The sequence below is a fragment of the Raphanus sativus genome, chromosome 9, assembly GCF_000801105.2.
Source record: "Raphanus sativus cultivar WK10039 chromosome 9, ASM80110v3, whole genome shotgun sequence".
NCBI classification, from domain to species: Eukaryota; Viridiplantae; Streptophyta; class Magnoliopsida; order Brassicales; family Brassicaceae; genus Raphanus; species Raphanus sativus.
Genome location: NC_079519.1, coordinates 29,422,655 through 29,435,291, shown reverse-complemented (window position 1 = coordinate 29,435,291; position 12,637 = coordinate 29,422,655). Strand labels below are relative to the sequence as shown.

The following is a 12,637-nucleotide window of genomic DNA, read 5'->3' as shown; positions in this document are numbered from 1 at the left end:
TCTGTAACCTTGTGACCAAACTGGATCGAGGACTTCAAGAAATTGATTTGTTGACCTGATGCCCTCTCGTACTCTTTAAGTAACTTAAGAATTACTCCACATTCCTGCGATGTTGCCTTGCAAAAGAATAAACTATCGTCCGCAAAAAGTAAATGAGAAATTGCCGGGCTAGCCCGAGCCACCTTTAAACCTGTTAACCTCTTTTCCCTCTCTTACTTTTTGATGTTCGCAATAAGAGCTTCAGTACATAATATAAATAAATACGGTGATAAGGGATCCCCTTGTCGTAACCCTCTTTCTGGGATTATATGCCCCTTAGGCTGTCCATTCAGTAAGACCTTATAGCTTACCGAGGAAATACACTGCATCATCAACGCAACCCAATCTGCGGAGAACCCCATTTTTAATAGAGTCTGTTGTAGGAAATTCCACTCAACTCGATCATATGCCTTACTCATATCCGTCTTGATTCCTAGAAATTTTCCCTGACATGACTTATTAGTTCGTAACCCATGAAACATTTCCTGCGCAATGAGAATATTATCCGAAATCAACCTCCCAGAAACAAAGGCCGACTGTGTTTCTGAGATCAAATTGGGTAGTATTACTTTGAGACGCTGGCATAACACCTTGGAGATGATTTTATAGCCAACGTTACACAAACTGATGGGTCGGAGTTCTGTCATTCTGTTTGGTCTCGCCGTTTTTGGAATAAGACAAATATTTGTCAAATTCAATCTACCATCAAATACCCCAGTTCTCAAAAACTCATTAACCATGAAAACCACATCACCCTTAATTACTGACCAGGATTGTTGATAAAACAATGCTGTCATTCCGTCTGGTCCTGGGGCCTTTTCCGGGTGCATCATAAAAAGTGCTGCCCTTACTTCTTCCTCAGTGGCCTTAGCTAACAATTTATCATTCTGCGCTTCAGTAACCGTAGTCGGTACCTCTTCTAGAAACCTCTCGATGCCTGATGGAGAAGAGGTTCGAAACAAGTCGTTAAAGTAGTTGACAGCCACTCTCTCTACGTCCTCTTCCGAGTTAACCCACGTTCCATCCTCTTTATGTAGACCAATAATCCTATTTTGGATTCGCCGTTGCTTTGTCAATGCATGGTAAAACTTTGTGTTTCTATCCCCGCAAGTGCGCCATTTAACTCTACTTTTTTGTTCCCAATATTCCTCCTCGTCTCTATAGGCTTCTTTCAATTTTCTGGATACCTCCAATACCTCCTCATTTGACTTGGTGAAGTCGTTTTGTATGTCCTCGAGTGCTTTTTGTAGAGTATTTATTTTTTCCTTCCCATATGGAGGATTATTCTTTCGCCATACTGATAACTCATGTCTACACCAGTGTACTCTATCCACAATTCCAACCTTATCATGTACACGTTTGGATTGCCAGCCCCTAGATATCGATTCCATTAGCCCCTCTTCACCTATCCATCTCTTATCAAACCTAAAGGAACCTCTAAATTTAAGTACTCTGTCCTCAACTGAAGCCACAATCGGTCTATGATCCGAGCCGAACAAACCCATATACTCTACATGGGAATAGGGAAACATATTGTGCCAGTCGTTATTGCCAAGAGCACGATCCAACCGGCACTTAACATTATGGCCTTTTCTCCTCCCACTCCATGATAAAGTGTTCCCAAGACTCGGAAATTCCATGAAGCCACAGTTGTCTATCATATTATTAAATCCTAAAAAAGTATCTGCGTGCCTCAGTGTACCACCCTCTTTCTCATGATTACCTCTAATCTCATTGAGGTCCCCTATGATAAACCACGGTTCAGCTCGTGATATACCAATCCTCGTTAATCTTTCCCAAACTGGTTCCCGTAAATTTTGATTTGGTTCCCCATAAACAAATGATAAGAAAATCCGTTTTCCTTTATGTTCCGTTTCCACGTCAATGATCCGGTTACTGGATGATATGATATTCACCTTATAACTAGAATCGTAGTATAATGCCAAACCACCACTCCTGCCAATAGGATCAACTGTGTGAAGATGAGTAAATCCAAAATGAAACTGAAAGGATTGAACAAAATCAAAGTTTTGTTTTGTTTCCGACAAAAACATAAACGTTGGTTTATGTTTATAATATATTTCCCGCAAATAACTAATAGTCCATTTACTCCCAAGACCTTGACAATTCCAACTTATGATCTTCATCTAAATATGAAATTATTAATAATCTGCCCAACTCTTATTATGACCCTAACGAACCACCCTAGAGTAATGGGGAGAATAAAACCATGTACGAATAGCTCAGATTTCATGATATTAGCTATACCACACCAGTGTAAGGACATTAATATCGATACTTTGAACCACCCCTCAAGAGAAATCACGAACTGAAGTCCCATGAGACTACGTGATTTCCTAAACCAAAACCTCAACGCTGAGAAACCATAAAAATAATGTTTAAACGTAACCAATCCAACCTGTTGATTGTACCAAACAACTACTTGCATCATATATAACTCTATTGACCTCAACGACTTTGAATCTCCACAGTGTTGATTCGTTTGAATCCCATATCCTTGCATTACTGACGTGCTTGATAGATAAAGGCCATTAAACCCCATCACCAAAAAACCTTTGTGACCTGGCCATGTGAAACCAACGCTTCTCCTCCCCATTAACCATACCCGAAATCGCAACTTACTTTCCTGACTTTGAAAGGTCAGATAGCTTTTGTCATACCAAGACAGCCACACATACCATATTGTCCCTGGCTTCTTCCCCTGATCCTTACAGAGAGTGAACACAGCGTGTCCATAACAATACCATCTAACCTCTTCCTTATAACAAACACTCAGACCTTTCCTAAGCTTTAGATGCAGGAAGTAAGTTAAAGTAGTCCAGTTTGAACAATAAAAAGTAAGTTCCAACACAACACCAGAATTTAACCGTAACACTACCACTTTATTGAACACTAGTGAAACAGGAGACCATGAAAACCGAACCCGGACTGGACCAAGGCAAGGCAAGAAAATAAAACCAGCAGGCCAATACAAACCACACATAGAACTATTGGATTTCATATAAGAATCCCACATTATTGAAATTTAAATAAGTAAAACACAAACTCCACCCGAGCAACCTTGCTTCAGAGCAGCCTAAGGCTTGGTAGGACCCTTCTTAGGGAGCGTAACTCCCTTCGCTTCAGTCCTTGCTACTGTCTTTGTGGTCGTCTTCTTCCTTGGAGAGGTGATCTGTTGCGCCAGCAGCGTTTTGGTGGCTCCACCAACCGCTAGAGTCGCTGGCTTAGTTGCTTTCTTCTTTAGTGCCTTCTCCTTCGTCTCCTCAGCATTGCCCTGATTCGCATCACCTAGTTCCACCAATTCCGCAGCGACCTTCTCCTCCACCTTCTCCGCCACCTTCTCCGCCACCTCTTCCTCCATTAAATCTGTTATCTCACCAACCTCCCATTCTTGGATACCATTCATATCCTCATCCACCATTAGTTCTGAGTCTGAAAGAATCTCTCCCTCTATCATCAGATTAGCATCATCCAGAGCTTGGGATGGTGCAGTCTCTTCATCCAAATTCTCTTCCCTCATGATCCCTTCTGGTACCCGTTTCACCTGAACTCCATCCATAACCATCTCCTCCGTGTTTGTACTCTTGACATCCTCGATCACACCTTCTCCGCTGGCATCACCAGTATTGCTCTCTTCGAACATGAGAGCTTTACGAGCTTTGGACTCTGTTCCACCCCCTTCAGAACCACTTGGCTTCAGACCCTTAAAGGCGTCCAACATGAGCTTCTCTGGATTAGCTAACTGGCGCCCATCATCACCAACATGGGGATGTTGATAATCCCGACCCTGATTCACACTTCTTCTATTAGAATGCCCATATTGTCTTCCTCTAAAGGAGGACCCCTCACCATTTCCTCTCGGCAACCTTTCTTTATAAACCATATATATATAGGGAAATTAGGTGGTATGACTAAGAAAAAATTGGTATTTAGCTCTATAACCAAATGCCCTATCATACATCGATATAAAGTGTATTTTATATAATATTACCTTCCTAGCCTTGGAAACAACCGGCACAACCTGCAGTTAAAAAAAAAATTAATTATCCAACCAAGAAAAATTATGAGTGGTCATCGGAAAACCACACATTTCCCAAAAACAATTTCTTCTTCTTCGTCATTTTCCAAAAAGTGAAAAGTTTTCGGTCGATTTTTGTTGAATCGCGAAATCAAGCAGCAGTTTCCTCCGTAGTATATTTCTCTTCCATCCACCGCAGAGCCAACGTCTTCCGTTCAAACTTGTCAGTCACCACAAATTCGTCAAACGAACGTTTCAATTTGAAATTCGAAGAATATTTCGTGAGTTTTGACAGAAATTTCTACTCTCATGCTAAGGCTTTTTCACCAGAGTTACAAATTAGCGACATGTAAGTCCATTGATGTCATCATATAGGTTTATTTTTTGTCACCGTGGATGAACCAGAGACGATCAAGAAGATGAACAGTTTTTTTTTAAATTGTGTTCTATTCTATGACATACATATATAATAGAAATGTAAAGCAATATGCATTATGTTTATTCTATTTATGTTGTGTAATGCGATATAATCTCTTACTATACTATTTTATCATGTTCCGTTCCATTTGATGATTAATAAATAATGTTCTATTTTATTCAGAAATATAGTTTATAATATTTTTTTATAGTTTAACTATCGTTACATATTTTTGAACATGTAAAAATCATACTATGATCTATATTTTATAGTTTAATATGACAATATACAACATAAGTTTACATAAATGCTTATTATTAAACCCAAACCAATAAACCTTAAACATGATATAAATCATAAACCCAAATATAAATGCTAAAACCAAATATAAATGCTTAATCATAAACCCAATAATAAACACTAGGTATTTTCTCTATTCTATTTGAATTTATGATTTGTATTTGAGTTTAGAGTTTACATGTTAGGGTTTAGGGTTTAGTGATTATGGTTTACGGTTTAATATTTAGGTGTTGGATGTGAGTTTGAGATAGGGTTTATTATTTAGGAGATGAGATATAGTTAATATCCTATACTATTTGGTTGATATAGAACAGAACACTCCGGTTTAACTGTGAGAACTAAATGGAATACACCATTTATTGAAAGAATATTCTATTTTTATTCACATATTTACTGAGCATATTCTATGCGGTAATTACGTACGTAACGTGGATGGATTTCGTGTTGTTATTTTCAATAGTGTGCAGTAAATGTTGATTATATTTGATTTCTTCAACGTCATCTAAGTGCTTCATTACCGAATACTTGTACCAATAGAGGGTATTACCGGACAAAAAGGAGGCTAAATGTTATTGACTACATTACGTCAAAATCAATGCTATCTACCTAATTTCATATTGAAATATCGTTATTTCGCCAATAAGCCCATATATATATGGTTTGTCAAAAAAAAAAAAACCACTAAATCTCAAACGCTTAGACTAAAAACATTAATTAGTTCTTTGGTCAAAACTAATAGAATAAGAGGTTTATATTAATTAATTTTTTTATGTTTTGTTAATTCATTTTGTTTCGATGAAACTTTTATACATACTACATCTGTTTTATTATAGATGTACTGTATTATTTTTTCATACAATATTGAGGAAATTCATTAAATGATACATTTCATTAACACAACTCTATTTCCAATCAACAATCTGGCAGGAAATATAACTTGTATTCCGTTTAAAAATCTGCAATAAAAATATATAATGGTATCTTTACAAGAAAAATAAAACTAAATAGTGACAGTGAATTACTTGTGGAACGAGAGTAGTATGAAACTATAAATGAGTGTAAATGTCAGTTCTTTTAGAGTGGAGAAGGATAAGGACGAAATGGGGTGGTCATGGGGATAGAGGAAGGTTATGGGTAATTGGTCGTTCATGATTGATTGTTGTCTTGCTGTTTGTGACAATGCATGTATCAACGAACGGATCATTGTTTGTCAATATATATAGTGACTAGGGTCTAATAGTGACCCCCAGACTCCCAGACTCGAAACTGTTTTGCTTTATTAAATAACATTCTTAACGCTATGTCTAATCCGTAGAAGAAAGTCTTGAATGCACCTAGTTTGTACAAGCTTAACTAAAATCCATGACTTATAAAATGTAGATTTATAGTAATGTAAATCCTCAATCTAATGAGTAATGATTTTAAGCTTTGAGCATATATCTTGAGAACATAAGCATACATGTATATAGTAGGCCTTATATATCTACATCTATTTTGAAAATATTGTAAAAGGAAGATAAACATACGTTTGGTTGCATAGATGTAGAATGCACCCTAATTAACTAATGTATAATTTCCTTGTTTTAGTATCAGATGCCATCTTCTCGTGTGTATGTGCACTTTTGAATTGTTTACTTGCTAAGCATCCAAAAGGCGGAGAATCTCTATGTGTGTACACATGCTTAAGAAAAGACAAAAGCAAATTCCAAAATCAAAAAGAAATTTAAACGAAAAACATATCTTCATATTCACACTTACAAGAAAAATAAGTTTTTAAATAAAAAACTTCATACAAACAAAACACTCCAACACCAATCAAAAATCCTTCTAATCACTTATAAAGATAACTATTCTTCTTACTACTCTCACTCGTCTGAACCATCACAGAGGTGACTTTTGCTCTAAAGTACCCATTACCCAATAATATTATAAGGTTTAGATTAAGCTTCAATAATGGCTTCTCCTCGTGGAACCCTAACCCTAAACACATGCTCCTCTCCTGTGCACTTATCAACTTTCACCACCCAATGACTCTTTCTTACACGGTCATGGTGATGATGATGGTGATTGTTCTTGCTCATCATCATTTTCTGATTATAATTACCATTATCGTTGACCCTCGTCACAAGCAACCCTCCACCTATAGGTAAAAACTGTGTTTTCCTCCCATTGCTAAATATCCAAGACCCTCTCGAAAACGCGTTATAACCCACCACAACCGCCACACCGCTTCCACCTCTGGTTCTTGCGTTTTCTTCATGATGATTAACGATCTTTGTAACGATATCTTGGTGGTTCTCGAGGTTACAATCGAAGAGGACGAAGTCAGCTTCTCCGAAATGATCATTAATTAAAGTCTCGTCGCTAGATTCTCCCACTACGAAATGTATCTGATGAATCTCTGATGGTTCCAACATTTTTTTGGATATGATCAGTTCTTCAATGCCACGTAAAACACATACCACTTGACCACGCGTTTGATTAGCGGCAGCGATCAAGGCAAGGAGTATGTCAGCGTTTGCTGCTCCGGCAAAAGCCACGGTGATCTTTCTGGCGTTGTTTCCGGCGGCTAGAGCCGATATAAATTCAGCCACGTTTGGTTCTTTTGTTCTTTGATCCTGCAAAATACACATATATGTCAAAATTTTGACATTAATTAAGAGAAAACTAGGTTAATATTAATTTTTTAAACATCGATTAGTATCATAGTCTAAACAAATTCCAATTAAATTTGGCTTGAACAGATTTTATAATTAATTTGATTATATAAAAATAAGTAATTTCTTACCGTTTTCAATGTACTAAGATAGGCTTTAGTAGCATTCTCAGCAGACCAAAAAGCCATTTTTCTTAGTTGATTTGAGAGTCCTAGAAATAAAAGTTGGATTTCTCTCAATCTATTGCTTAGAAAGTTTTCTAAGTTGTTGATGATGGTTTTGCCTTTAGGGGTGAGAGGTCTTTATTTATATATGGGGAGATTGGTGAATGGGATAAGATTCAAACAGGCTGGTCCAGTATTTTCTTTTGATATAAATATACATGGACGGAGAAGAGTTAACAAATTTGGTCAAGTTGTGATAGTATTCAACATGCGTATACAATATGGTATATCTTATACATGATATATTAAAAAGCAGATTGTCTCATTGTCGAGAAACTAATTAGCTACTGTCATTGTTGATGTTCCTTTTACTTGTGATCGTTAAATGGAATTAGACTACGTTCAAAGGTTGTTTAGTGGCGTTTAATAATTAAATACCCACTTTAGCAATGTGCATCCCATTTCGTAATCGCAACTAGAAATAGTTTATCTGCAAAATATACGTGAAAGGAAAAGGAAACCACATATAATACTACTAAATTACTAATGATTTTGAAAACTTTGTTTTTATATATGTTCCAAAAATGCATTATTTTAAGGTGATGATAGTTCTAAGTAAATTCATATGTTTACATGGAAAAAATATTGTTACTTAAACAAAGGCAACACAAGAACGCTCTAATAGCAATAACGGCTTAAATGCTAGTCATTCATCTGGATGTTCCAGCATGCTTACATGCATCTTTAGGAACAAAAACATTAATATTCATATAATATCGTTTAAATTTATATATTTTGATAATTTCAACGCGTATTTGTACCAAAATACAATTAATTTAACAAAAAAAATAGAAAGAAAAACAGAATTTGAGTTATAAGGATCAATGAGCTGTAGTGTCTAGTGCAGCAGAGGCAATGGAGATCTCAATGAGATAAAATATATAAAATAAAAGTTGTAAAATATAGTGTAACGAAGAAGTGAATTAAGATTGAACCACATCTTAGGGACATGAAGAACATGGGTCCATGTTTGTTCTGACAACAAGCCTACAGTTTTTCTTACAAGATTAGATTCTCGATTTCACAAAACTAATGAGGACGTACGGTTTAGATTAATTGATGTAGTATAATTAAGTTATTGATTATACAATCTAGTGACCGTCCTGATCTCTCGTACGGGTTTCCATGAAGCTTCACACACACTTAATCTAATAATGCATTAATCATTGTGATAACCAAGACTGAGAATTTAATGTTAAGCCATAATTCTGGAACATGTATCTACTCTATAATATCATATAAACTAAATGGTTACAGTTCGTCTTGTCACAGCAACCATTCATAAACAAATTTTAGCGGAAAATTTATTCGATAAAAAGAATTTCATATACTTTGAAATAGATATATTAAACTGGTGATTGCTACAAAAAAGGTCGTGAAGGGTGCGTTGAATGGAAAGACACAAGGAGCCATAGTGCCCATGCTGATAGATATGATTCATGAAAAATGTTAGAATAGTTAGTTTTCAAAAAAAAAAAAAATGTTAGAATAGTTTTGGGTTTACATGAGACATGTTCTTGCAATTGATGAGATATTTCAATGTATAACGTTTTATTCCAATTGAACTATAGTTTCATGCATCTGTCATTATTATTGCTTTACACCTTATCAAGATAAGGGTGTTGAAGATAAATTTGGCCAGACCGAACTGGTCCAATGCCCGTAAAGATTTTGAACTGTTTCAAATGATCTAAAATTTCATATCAACTAAAATTATCTTCTTCGAGTTGCATTAGGACTACAATATTTAACACTAAATAAACTATACAATATATCAAAAATTTAAATAAATATTTGAAATATGGTATTTGAAGTTGTGTGTTCGTATAATTGGAGCTCGATGCATGCACTGCAATAATTATGGATGATTTTTTAACAGAAAAAAACATTTAAAAACAGTAGACATAGACATGAATGCGCGGGATGACCAGTGCGACATATCTCAGAAAAGTCTTCATGGATATTCCTATATACGAACCAAAATCGAATCATATATATATTGAAAATATAACAAAATCTTGAATGTTGTAATGTGAATGGCTGTAACCAATTTAAAGACTGGCTGGGATACAAAAACATGAATATAAAAAACACCAAACTAAGAAAATAATAAAGCGAACGTGGGATCGGGATACCATTGAGGAGGAGACAACGATAGAGAATAGTCCGTGGCTAGAGATTCTGCTTCGACCATTCCATTTCCGGGAGACATCATCTTTTAATTTACTAGGATATATTTTTTTTTTTTTGAAAGAATGTTAAATTTATTCAGATCAAAAAAGGCTTTTGTACAAACTAATACAGCTTTTAGTCTAACATGTTTGATAGTTTTCTAAGAAAAATTATGGAGTAGAAAGCATCTAATCTCTAGACGAAAACCAGACCATCATCGCGTTTTTGAAAGAGGTACCGCCTCGTCCCTGAAGTGAGCTGATACGGTTTTTTGTCTGCTTGTCGATGAACTTGATAAGAAAGCTCAGAGGTCTCTGAACCCTGCTGTGCTTCCTACCATTTCTCTCCAGCCAAATAGTATGTATCGAGAGTTGAAATACATATCTTAGGAGGAACCTTTTCACCCCTGAAACAGTATTAGTCGAGAGAAGAACAAGAATTTGGCCCCACACGTGTGAGTAATTCTGTCCAAGTAGCTTCCTTGTGAGGTTCCTCCAAATGGTCTCTGTGAAAACACAGCTAAAGAACAGATGATCCCGTGATTCAATCGCAGAATTGCAGAGAATACACTGACCATTTACCTGAGAATTCCATTGCAGCATCATATCTCCTGTTGCCAAGCGATTGTGTACTGCGATCCAAGACATGACAGAGTATTTTGGTGTTGAGCCCGAGAAAACAAAGTCCCTTATACCACTGAACCTTTGGCTGCTGCACTCGAATGGAGTTCCATGTTTCGCGTGTGTCAAAACATGGTCGGAACACATCCCCTTTTCCTTTCCACAAGACCACATCGTCCTCTTCATTGAGTCCTTGTGCTCGCAACTTCAGTATCTCCTCATCTATGGTGATCAAGGATTCTGTTCTGTGGCGGCGACTCCGGTAATTTTGGATAACAAACTCAACTGTAGCATTGAGATTAATCCCAAGCGCAATGCAACCTTGGATTTGAGTAAGGTCTACTAGGATATTTTTAACTACCATGGGTGGCTCTTTGTCTTTTTATTTTATTTTTTATTAGGTGTTTTGTCTGCACTTGCGGATTTAATAGTTTAAAAATTTTATACAGATATATTATATATTCAAAAAACTTTAGAATAAAATTATTATCATGTTTTGAAATATTTAATAATTAAATACATATTAAATTTTATATTCAATTTTAAATAAAATATCTTTTATTAAGTAAAATAAACTTTAAATATTCATATATACATGTATTATATTTATTTTTAAAATATATGATGTATAATATTTTTAGATAATATAATATAGAATCTTTTAGATAATGATAATACCAAACTAATGAAGTTTGTTTTTAATTTATGGGTAATGATATGTTAACAAATATAACCTCATTATTTATTAAGAATATAAAAAAAATTCAACGCTCTGAATTTAAACGTAAGAGCGAAAAAATTATTATGCAAATAATAGTATAAATAATTTTGAATCTTCTACCATTTTTTCAGAAATTATCACAATAAATGATTTTGATTGTTCCTAAAAACAATTATGATAAAAGATAAATTATTGTATCTTATATATATATATATATAATATATATATATATATATTAAGGGCTTAAATTACTAAACCAAAATATAATATAAACATATATGTAAAATTTTAATATTACTAAATTATGTAATACTTTAGAATTACTAAATTATAGTGTATAAGTTTGGTATTATATTTTTAGCATAACTAAACCTATAACTATGGAGAGCATGACAAATAAATAAATTCATTTTTCAAATAAAAATATAGATAGATAGATTATTTTATATCTTAATTTTTAACTTTTATAATAGAAATAATTATTTTAAGATAACAACACAATATATAAGAATTATCTTATCTTAAAAATAATTAATATTATTGATATAAATTCTTTTTAACTATATAATAAATTCACAAATAATTATAGATATAGATAAATTTTATATATCTTATTTTTAACTTTTATAACAGAAATAATTATTTTAAGATAATAACACAGTATACAAGAATTATCTTATTTTTAAAATAATAACCTGATTAATATAAATTCTTTTTTGCTTAATCATTTTATAATTAATAATTAAATATCATGATAAGTTATTGTTTATGATTTTTAAGCTTTTTTTACAGAATATCAAATTATTTATACATGAAATTATTTATTTATATGGTTAATTTCTTGAAAGCTTTCATATATATATATATATATAGTAGAAATATTTTCAACTATATATTTTTGCAACTAATTTTATTTATGATTAAAAGATATTCTCTTAGATGATAATATATATAAAAATAATTGTTTAATATTTATTAAAGATATTCTTGGATAATAACAAAATATGTATATGAATATATTTTTAAAATTTTATTATATCAGTTTTAATGAGTTATCTGATTTCATAAAGCTTAAATTCGTTTTTATGTTTGAGTTTTATTATATTAAATCATAATTACTAAATATTTTATAATTACTCATTAATATATGTGTCACTAAATAACAGACTATGATAATAAATTATTATTTTACTTTGTTTGAAAATTCTTACATATTAATTATAATTTTTTTGAAAATTTCTTTGTGGACATATTTATTATATAGAAATAAATATTAAAAATCACTTAATATTCTTTTTCAATTATATAAATTAAGAATTTTATTTTATTAATATTTAGTTATATACTTTATGATTTTAAATTTATATTTAAAAAAAATTCAGATAACAACACTACATATATGAATTATATTTATATTTTAAAATATTTTTAGATTTTGGATAAATCT

General features: G+C 33.2%; 2 protein-coding genes across 2 annotated transcripts; both read right to left on the bottom strand.

Annotated features, from left to right (window-relative positions):
- Nucleotides 1–6,555: 6,555 nt before the first annotated feature.
- Nucleotides 6,556–7,743, bottom strand: LOC130499538 (uncharacterized). Its single transcript, XM_056993692.1, has 2 exons — nt 7,585–7,743; nt 6,556–7,414 (listed from the first exon to the last, which is right to left on the bottom strand). The coding sequence occupies exons 1-2, from the start codon at nt 7,639–7,641 to the stop codon at nt 6,737–6,739; spliced, it is 735 nt and encodes a 244-aa protein (XP_056849672.1). The 5' UTR covers nt 7,642–7,743; the 3' UTR covers nt 6,556–6,736.
- A 2,294-nt stretch (nt 7,744–10,037) lies between these two features.
- Nucleotides 10,038–10,833, bottom strand: LOC108838979 (uncharacterized). The gene is made up of 2 exons (XM_056994964.1): nt 10,431–10,833; nt 10,038–10,354 (listed from the first exon to the last, which is right to left on the bottom strand). The coding sequence occupies exons 1-2, from the start codon at nt 10,831–10,833 to the stop codon at nt 10,038–10,040; spliced, it is 720 nt and encodes a 239-aa protein (XP_056850944.1).
- Between the last annotated feature and the right edge of the window lie 1,804 nt (nt 10,834–12,637).